Below are 10,311 nucleotides of genomic sequence, written 5' to 3'. Positions count from 1 at the left end.
TGGGGACTGGGGCGAATACTTCTGTGATCCATATCAGTTTTCTCGTACTATTTATCAATAGAAATCTTTATTTACAAGTACTGAGAATCTAATATTGATCGGTCCTGTGTGAAATAAACGACCTCGAAGTAATTGTTGGGAGGGTGCGAAAATGGCGTCGAACTCTGCAAGGACCACGTGCATTGGCTGGGAAGATTTCCTTGCTCTTCATCGACCACAGCTACTATCAATCGGTTTACCGGAACACTTATGGGAAAGACTTTACAAAAAGTTAGCGCCTATTCCAAGCTACGACGCCTCAGAGGCTTTTGAGCTGCACAAAGACGAACAATTCGTCACTTTGGGTCATTGGTCTCTACACGCCAGACGGGCTTTGGAAAAATTTGGCGACGTGTTTCTCATCGAGCACGCTTGGTCTAGCGATGGTGGTGCGACTGCGAAGAAATCTTTGGAAAAATCACCGGAGCTTTTGACAAGGGTGAAGGAAATGCTTTGGCACAAAGAAAACAACCCCGACGACGAGGCAACCGGGGAAGCTCTGTTAGACAGCTCCCTGGTTCTGTCGCAAATCGGTGGAATTAATGAAGAAAAAGCCAAGGAAGCCCTTGAGGCAACCGACGGTGATCTAATTGAAGCTTTGTGTCAAATCACGGACGATTCTCATGAAACTAAAAAGTCGTCGAAATCCAACAGGTCAAAAATTATGACCTTCGAGGAATTCAAAACTGGCTTTCTTCACGGCGTTGGAATGGAGAAAGCAAAGCTACTTTCGGAGGAATACATTGAAAAGATGTATTCCCGATACAAAAGAGAGAAGGAAGAGTACCCCGAGTCTATGGGCTTTGGCTATGGCACAACCTCTTCGTACAGTTGGTCGGAAGAAGAGGAGGGCGCGATGACCGTCCTTGTGTCTATTCCAGTAACGGCAAAAAAGCGGGATGTTGTGAACAAGTTGGCTACGAAGCGATGGACTCTTGGCCTAAAAGGATATGCCCCTATCATCGATGGCGAGTTTTACGGCAATGTATGCCCGGATGAGTCATTTTGGACATTTGATTCACCTGGAGTTTTGGTCATGACGCTTCAGAAACCCGAGAACGAAGAATCGGAGTTGTGGCCAGTAAGTTTGTTAGATTTGATCTTGAGTAAATAGTACTTTTTCGCTCTCAGCAAGCGTGACAAAGTCGTCGTTCAAAAATCCTTAGAGTGACGCTCGCGTCGATCGTGTCAAAGATGTAAGGTATTTATTAACTAATTACAGTGAAATCCCTGAAGTCGTACAAATTTGATGGAGTACACTTTATCTATTACGGCCAATATTAACGCAAACTGAAAATTTACTGTTTTCGTTCTAAGTGGCTTTGCCATCAAGAGTCAAGTGCGTAAACTTATTCTTTATAATCGATCCAATATTTGCATTTTCGATACAATTTGTTGCATCATTCTGCACATTTTTCTGGAAAGTTTGGTTCGCTTTTCAATCTTCAGGCTAATTCTGAGTGACCGTACTTCACCAGAATTCTGTCATATTGGTTCTTTTGCAGTTAAAAAAATACCGAATGGCAAGGTTAGGTTGCTAAAATATAATTGCTCTTTGAATACTTTTGAAGTAATTCCACCCATGCTCTCATATCAATACAAACATCTTGAAATACAGTTAAATAAATATCCCAGTGTGTACTTAGGTGAGGTTTTTTTTTTTTTTAATCACACTTGAAGCCACACCTGTAGTTGGTAATTTCTCGGGGTGTACAGATGCTGACAATCTAATTAAAAATGTCTCTTTGTGGTGCCCCTGGCGAAAGTAACAAAATCTGCTTCATAGGGATGCTAATGAAAGATCTTGCTACCTGTAGTGGTTGAGTGATCATGTTACAGCATAGTGTTTGACATATTGCCAATCCTTTACATTCCATTTGTTTGGAATACTGATAAAAGCCACTATTGCAGCCATTTTAGAATAAATTTGACTGAGAACAGTTAGTGCTTTTTGCATAAAACACCCTACAGCATATTTTATCATTGTTAGGTGAAAGTCCATTTATAAAGGAAACAAAAGCCTAAAAGCAATAGATAAAGATTTTTCCCTTTTTTTTCTAAATCATTCAACTGTGGCAAGTGGCAATTCACTGATAGGGTATAACTTACACGTAAAATTTGTTTTAAATATTTAACTTCAGACATCTGATCGATTGTTCTCTTCTTTGTCTGTCACTTCTATACATTTCTTTGTACAGAATTATGTCAGGGTTTTATCTGTTTTAAAATTTGTTGATAGTGTTTGAGAAGATATTGGTTAATCTCTTCTTGGACAGAAGATATTGAAGATGATGTTGATGTACAAGTACATCAAAGGTTTCACATTACTGAAGTCATTAATCACTTCTTAGAAAGAAATCAGAGAGAATGATGCCAATATATCTATGCTTTTGAGGTGTCACATTCAAAAAACACTCTTGAGAGTCATGTTCAAGCACAAGTACTCTTAAGGTTTCTCAGAACCAGACATATTTAATTAATAAGTGATAGAATTATCTGCTAAATCTTGTCCCCTCAATGTTTCTCTTTTTAAAACTTCTCCCCCTAAACCTTTTTGTTTTTTTCTCCCCAATTTTAGGTATTGATTAGAGGAGAAAAACATTTAACAGAAAAAGAAATTTCTGATCAAGCAAGGGAGAAGGATCAAAAAAATGACTTTGAACTAAGCAGTGTCTTGAACAATATGTGGTATTTCAACCAAACGTATCAGGTAGCGACACCAGACGGTGATAAACGCAAGCCTGTCTGGTACATCATGGATGAATTTGGATCAGCCATTGTCCATAACACTCAACCTAATGTTAAATGTTCACCTTTTGCTTGTTCTTCAACTGGAGTCTTCTACTCCCTTCTTTGGCCTATTAAAGATTTAAACAAAGGTGAAGTGTGCAGCAGAAATTTTTGTCCTGCCCTGAGTGCAACAGAAACAAATCTGCAAAAGGAAGGACGCCTTTTAGCTTTCAGTCCTACCTTGCCGGAGAGTGTTCCAATAGCATTTGTGGCTGAACTTGCAAAGTTTCCTCTAGCAGCCAAAGAAAACAAATTTTTGATCAATGTAAGCTCTTTAGAAACACCTGCAACAAGTCAGAACTGTGTACAAGTAAAGGGTAAAAAACTGAACCTGAAATTCTTTGTGGAAGCAAATGGGAAGGAGAAGAGGCCAGTTCTAAGAGATTTAGGGTGCACACTTGTAGAATCCATGCCAGAAGCTGAAGCGGTCTGGCTTGAGAAATGGAATACTTTGGGTAAGAAGATTGGTTCTGAAATAAGAGTGAACCGATTGGCCAGAGAAGAACACCTACTTCATCGTCATCTGCTTTCTAAGCAAGTCCAACAGGTTTGGGGTAACGTACCTTGGTTCTCAGTTTCTTACGACCTGTCGCAGCACTTGTCAGCTTTGTGTGCTGATCATTACACCCGTGGCATAGCCAGCTACTGGATTTTAAGAGCTGCAGATCCAAGCACTCTCAGCATACCGCCCATTGTGACCAGTGATCTGCGCCGGATAATCAGGTGCGCAGAGATGGGACAGTTGGTAGCCTCTCCGTGTAAGTACTCAGACACATGGCTTTAAACGTCTTTCATTGTTTCATTAACAAGCTCAAAATCTATCCCCTTTCTTTTGTTATCCTACTTACTAATGTTTATTTCAACAACTTTATTGGGTTTGACTTGTAAAAAATAAATAAATTAAAAAAAAAAAAAAGAAAGAAAGACCACACAACAATAGCACTTAGTACAATATTACCAAGACCCAAAAGGGGGGGTGCGAACGGGATGCAAGGTCCATGCAAGGCACTACCCTATATTAAAAAGTAAATAATTAAAGTAATAAATGAATAAAAAGGACAGTTTTGTAAAAAAAAAAAGGAAATACAATAGTTAGCAATGGCAGGGGCAGGTTCTGATCAATGTGATGAGCCTATCACTGGTGGAGCCTCCCCCCCCCCCGTCTCTCTGTGGGTCAGTGTTAGAGTAACAGAGCACAGAATCGAAAGGTCAGAGGTTCATTTTATCAGAGGGACTTGCAAATTTTATTTTGTCCCAATATTGTTACAGGACCAAAGAAAAATCATCTTTGTTATGGTATCCCACTTCATCGAAGAGTTTTTTATCCACTATTAGTTCAAAGTGTAACCAGGTTTTTCCTTAGGAAAGTGTATTGCTTGGGAACTCACCTCAATGAATCAAGCCAACTCAAAAACAAACAGCAGTAACTGATGCAGAGTCTTGGTGTCAGCTATCATGTGTTTCCAACAAACCAATTTTGTTATTCTATATTGTTTTTTTTTTTTTTTTTCAATCTTGATACAAATTGGAAACTTTGTTTTATAATTTCTGGTTGTGAAACAGTGTTTGTCTCAATCCAAGTTAAGATTATTTCTCACCAGAAATATTCTATTAAGAGTACTGAGTATGATTGTGTCAATAGTTGTCTTTTGTTTGCCATTTCAGATTGCTTTGAGACAGTTTTCCACAGGAAGAGGCGCGTCTGTCTCCAGTATTCAGTCACGGTGAAATCTCTGAAACCCTTGCAACTGTTGATACACAACACACCTCATGTTAAGGTGGCTGAGAAAGAGCATGACCCAAATGTCTTTTTGGACGAGTATGAATCTTCAGGACTTTTGTGTGGTGGCACAAAAAAGAATGGGACAGTAAACCACAAAGTGACTCATGAGGAGTTCTTAAAACACTTAAGCTCTAACTACTTGACAAAGAAGCAGATCACATGGGATGCAATCCAGTCCAAGATTCAAGAAAGCATAGCAAAGCTCTTTTATGCTGTGGCACCAAGTCTTTCAGCCTTTCAAGGACGAAGCGGAAGAAAACTCTGTGCTGTGTATGGCGTAGATGTACTGCTGAAAGACACCTTTGAGCCTTTGATCATTGGCATCAACCCTACGCCAAAGTTTGACAGCCAAAAATGTTTTGCTGATGTTTTGATCACAGCATTTGGACAGAATGGGGAGTGTTTAGAGAGTGCAAACATCAGCCAGATTTCCGTGAAAGAAGGCTGAAGTTTTTTCCCTGAGATGCAGTTTTTCAAAGTTTTTAAGGTATCCATCCAATTATGCTCTTGATTAGTGTGTACATGTCTGTAAATAATATCAAGTGATCAAGAAATTTGTACATAGTATCTTAGATGTTCTGTGCAAGCAAGGATTTTTTTGGATTTACATTTAGGAAAAGTATTTTGCTGTATCATAGACTTCTTATGGATGATGTGATTTAGATATGATCTGTCTTAGGAGACTTAAAAAAGTAATGTCAGGATCACACGGCAAGGAAACTGAAGGAAACATCCTGATTTGAGGGTGATTTTTGGTGAAAAAAGTTAGAAGAAAAATGTTCATTTATACAATTACTTACAATGATGGTAAATAGCTTTTGTATGGTCAACTCTTCATCTTCCTATATGGTAATTAACCCTTGACACCCTAACATCAGTCTGCATATTCTCCATACTGTTCTCTTTACATGTCCTAATGTTTTGACAAGGAGAATTTGGTTAACAATCAAGAGCTCCAGTTGGTGATCATTTCCTCAACTCACACAATTTTGATGTGTAATTTAAGATTGATATTGTAAGGAGAAATTAGATGCTAGTCACTCTTAGATAAAAAGGGTTAAAATGAAACTTGCCTAAGGAAATTCACCACAGAAGTATAAAAATTGATTACTATCCAATGCATCGATTCGTCAGTTGTAAGATTGTGTGCAGTGGTCTGGTTCAATTTTCAAACAGCTTGTTTTGGTTTTATCGTTTGATGAAGAGCTTCTACATAGGAAGTCATAGCATGATCAGTGTCGTAGAAAATACAGGATTGGTTGATGTATGGGACAACTCTTAGACAGCTGTTTGAACTTTTCTCTGGAGATTCCATTTTGGAAATCTTAAACATCCCGTTATGGATCATAGTGTGCAGATAACCTTCAGATTTTTTTTTTTTTTTTTTTTTTTTGAGTTCAGTACTCTATGCAAAATATGAAACTCACAGTGGAACAGATTTATGAGCTAGTGAGAAAAGCAAGATACATGTATAGGGACATTCAGGTTGTTAAGACAGCAGGCGTTTAAAAGCTTGATACAATACATCAACTACATTCTATCCAGGAAGTACTTAATACCTTACTGTAGTAGTTCCAAGTTTTAATCCTTTCCACCCCAAAATCAGTAATAATATTCTCTGTACTTGATTCAAAGGAAGCTTAAGTTGTTGCAGAAAAAAGGGGTGAAGTCCATTTGTGGATCCTCCCCTCAGTTATTTTTAGAAATTTGAAAGTCAGTCCTGTTCTTTTTCTTCATACACATGCAAATTGCAACCATTAAATACTCTGTAGAAAACTTTTTGCGGTAGAAATTTAACACCCGTTCATAATTCATTCATGTTGTAGAATATATTTACATTGCGCGATTACTCACCATTGCACACACCAATTAAAATGTTAGGTGTCATGATGGGATAATCATTTAACTTATGATTCAACATATTGAGTATATTTACGATACGTTTTTCACATACAGCTTTAACGTCAGGAAATGCATTCACTAATTTTATAATATATGTTTGAAAGAAGAATTTTATTTTATGTTGAGTGTTTATTTACAAAAGTGTGATACAAATTGATGAGAATGCTAGGCTATTATTGCAATTGAAAGTTTAGTCTAATGGTAACCTGATTTGTTAGAAATTTTGGTGTAAAAATATGATCAGTTTTGTGATATTGTGGCAATGACCATCTCAATTTCTTTTTTTATGATTCAATGGGCATTTGATTAAAAATATGCATAGGTGTATTTGTGTATGATGAAAACAGAGTAGAAAAGATACATCTGTTGAATAATTGGAGATTATAGTGTCTGTAGGTGCATGATTATTACTCATAGTTTTGGGTCACCCAGTGGTTTCAAAACAAGCCAGCGACCGCCGGAGTTCGGCTGGCCACTTGATTGTATGTCGCCAGGTACTCTGGTCATAACAGTCCGCTCGTGACAAACAATCTCGCCTACTTCAAAGCTGCCTACTTTTCCAGAGTTGGCCGCCTACTTCAAAACATTTTGAAACCCCTGGTCACTGATGATTATTTGGTAAGTGCATGATTATTACACATAGTTTTGGGTCACTGATGATTAAAAACTTTTTATTCCCACTTGTTTTGTTATGTTCTTACAAGATTTAAATCAGTTGTGCATTTTTTTGAATTTTTTTTTACTTTCTTTTCTTTCGTTCATTTTCTTTTTGCAAATTAGGCAGTCTTCCTGCCTTATTACAAGGTGTATTTCTTAGATGGATTAGTCCAGAATGCTTACAATTCACAAAGTGTATCCCTAATGGAAATTGAGCTCTAATATAAACATGACTGGAGTTGAATGGAACACAAGAGAGACGTTTATAGGGGGGCTCAAAAGATAGTTGCTTGTTACTTATTTTCTTTTGCACCCCTGTTTTCAAACTGACCAGCAAGAAAAGAGAGAGTGTTGATGAAATATATGGCTGCTTGATGATTTGACATTTGCCATACAAGAGATAAAAACGCTCTAGTTTTATTGGAAAAGTGATGTTTGTATAATGCAAAACTGCATAGAACACCTTTATAATTTGAACATTTGTTTGTGAATTTAAAGGCTCTAGTTCTGCCCTAAGTCTGTGCCATTGTCAAAAAACACTTGATTAGCTTTTTGCATGCTCCATACATCACAGCCTTGGAAAATATTGTCTTAGGCAAGTTTAAACATCCAACAGGAACATGACAGGAATAGCATTACAAACTTTGCGAGATATTAAACACAAACTCGAAACATCTTATTAATATGAGGCAAAATGCGAAAACACAAACTAAGATTTTTCCAGCAGTGACAATGTTCCCACTGACATCAGATGTGTCTTAAAAAGGTCAAAAATATAGTTTGAACAGAGTGCAAAATTGATAAAATGTTACAACCTAGATTTTACATTGTAGTAGGGAAGAGTGTTTGAATAGTCTCTTAAATTTTCTTATCATTAGACACTGTTTGATTGTTGAAAATACACTGGATTATTGTGCTTTATTTTTCTGATCAGAGCTGTTTTTCTTTTTATTCAGACACAGAAAATTCTGCTGTTACTGTACTTAAACCAATTTCCTACTTTTTTTTTTTTTAATTAAAATACTGATAACTTGATGTGAAAGGAGAACCACTATATTTTGGTTTGTACATCCCGAAATTTTTAGTCTAAGTTTTTCCAGATGGTCATTTGCAAATTTTCTTCACTTGAAGCCCTTCTGGCTGGTTCCTACTATGTCTACCATTGTTGTTGTTATGTTTACAAAAACAATTGATAACTTGTTAGTGGTTATTCAAGTCGAAGGTAATACTGCCTGCCAAAAAATACTTTATTAGGTAACAGCTGCGAATTGCATGAAAATGAACTTAAGTAAGTTTTAACAAGAACTCGATGTGTTTTAAATACTGTATGTTGACTGTAGCAGGCAAACCATCTCTGTGTAGCTTTATGTAACCCCTAGGATCATACAGTTAAATGTACATTAATTTCTTAGACCCCTTCTCTTAGACGAACGTAAGTTAGCCATATAAGTACTATTTAACTGTAATTTTTTTAAGTTTTGTGTGTGTGGGAAAATTGATGAAGTGTAGATAATTTTCCCAAGGAGATGCAACTGTTATTGCCTTTCCATAATGTGAGGTAGCAATTCATTTTTGTTTTGTTAATAGCTTAAAGTTTATGTATAGGTTTAAAGTGGAGTTGTGGTTCAATTGTGGTACCGACAGCTAATCTAGTTTGCAATTTGTGGGGTGTCAAAATGAGTTGAATTGTTAAATTAGCCCTTTGTTGGAGCTGCTACTTTTTAAGGTCATTCTTATTTCAAACAATACATCTCTAGTAGGGTCTTATGCAGGTTTTGGAGGAATATTTTGTGAACTTTTTGGAGAATCAACACCTTTTGAGACAAGGGCATTCCTTTGTCATGGATTCCTTTGTCACGTAAATGATTCTTTAGTCTGGTATCATCTTGGAAATATTAGTGCATGCAGAGTTCCATAATTACAAGAACTGTATTTGCAAGGGTCAAAATCATCTCTGTTGTGCCTGATTATTTTCATAGATGACCAGTTGGCAGGAAAAGACTCAGAATGTTCTGTAGATTTCACAGTCAGTTGTAAAAATACAGAAATGAATAGGACAGTTTTCCAACTTATTGGCAGCAGTTCCATAAAGGGTCTTAGAATATTAAAACTGGTCAAATATACCCCCTTGATATTAATTTGAATCTGTTAGCCATTGGCATAATTGAATTTAAGACAACTTCCAAGGCAGCCACCATTAAAATTTTGTCTTATTTCTGCTTTTCAGTGGAGGATTTTTATTTGAAATAACAAAACTTAAGAGAACCGAGCTTTCAATTTGATATGTTTTCAAGTCAAACTCAATGGGCCAGTTATTTACACAAGGTCTAACCCAAACCATAGTTTTATGCAAGCAGTGGGCCTTACCTACTCTCTCTATAAGAGGGTTTTCAACTCCTGACCCTGTTTACAAAAACAAATGTTCATATCAAAGAGATTCAGCCAAATTCAAGATAGTTTTGAACATGGTTTTGTTAGACAAGGGCTTGACTTTGTTTAAATAACTGGCTTAATGTTAATAGATTTCAAACTTTATTGGCAATGGAGATGCAGCAGATTGAATCTTAAGAAAATCTGGCCATTAGCAGAACTATGTGGGTGTGTTTGACCTTGTTGTACTTTATCAGCTAATTATTGTAAATAATTAAATGCCTAGCTTAGCAATGTTGTGTGTGGTAATTGCTACCTTCACATCCTTACCACTTGTATTCCTCTGACAGTTGGCATGTGAATAAAGAACACCTGATGTATTTGTCAATGTCAATTTGAGTTAGTGTATTTGTAAGGGATATTTCAAGGACTTGGATAAATACAAACTTCATCTTTGAGTGTTGATGAAATCTCTCACTAGTGAGATTAGCAAACAAATGACAGATATTATCAAGACTTGAAAATAAAGTTTATCTCATTAATAGACTTGGGATGGTCCGTTTGTTGTTTGATACCACTGAAGTAATCAAACAGAACTGTATGAAATGCAAATCAAGATTTCCAAATAGCGTGATTGGCTACATACTAACCCATTTCATGGTATTTCAACTCGTAACAAAGTCCAAAAGTTTTGAATTTTCTTTCTAATTTAGCATATTTAACAAGTCGAATTTAGCTTTGATGACATTATAGTACAAAATCCCTTGATT

General features: G+C 36.6%; 1 protein-coding gene across 1 annotated transcript; it reads left to right on the top strand.

Annotated features, from left to right (window-relative positions):
* The first annotated feature begins 9 nt into the window (after positions 1-9).
* LOC111336595 (tubulin--tyrosine ligase-like protein 12) lies at positions 10-9,935 on the top strand. The gene is made up of 3 exons (XM_088762969.1): positions 10-1,120; positions 2,618-3,587; positions 4,495-9,935. The coding sequence occupies exons 1-3, from the start codon at positions 152-154 to the stop codon at positions 5,058-5,060; spliced, it is 2,505 nt and encodes an 834-aa protein (XP_088619095.1). The 5' UTR covers positions 10-151; the 3' UTR covers positions 5,061-9,935.
* Positions 9,936-10,311: the final 376 nt, after the last annotated feature.

Source organism: Stylophora pistillata, chromosome 6 (genome assembly GCF_964205215.1).
Source record: "Stylophora pistillata chromosome 6, jaStyPist1.2, whole genome shotgun sequence".
NCBI lineage: Eukaryota > Metazoa > Cnidaria > Anthozoa > Scleractinia > Pocilloporidae > Stylophora > Stylophora pistillata.
This window is presented reverse-complemented; position numbering and strand designations above follow the sequence as displayed.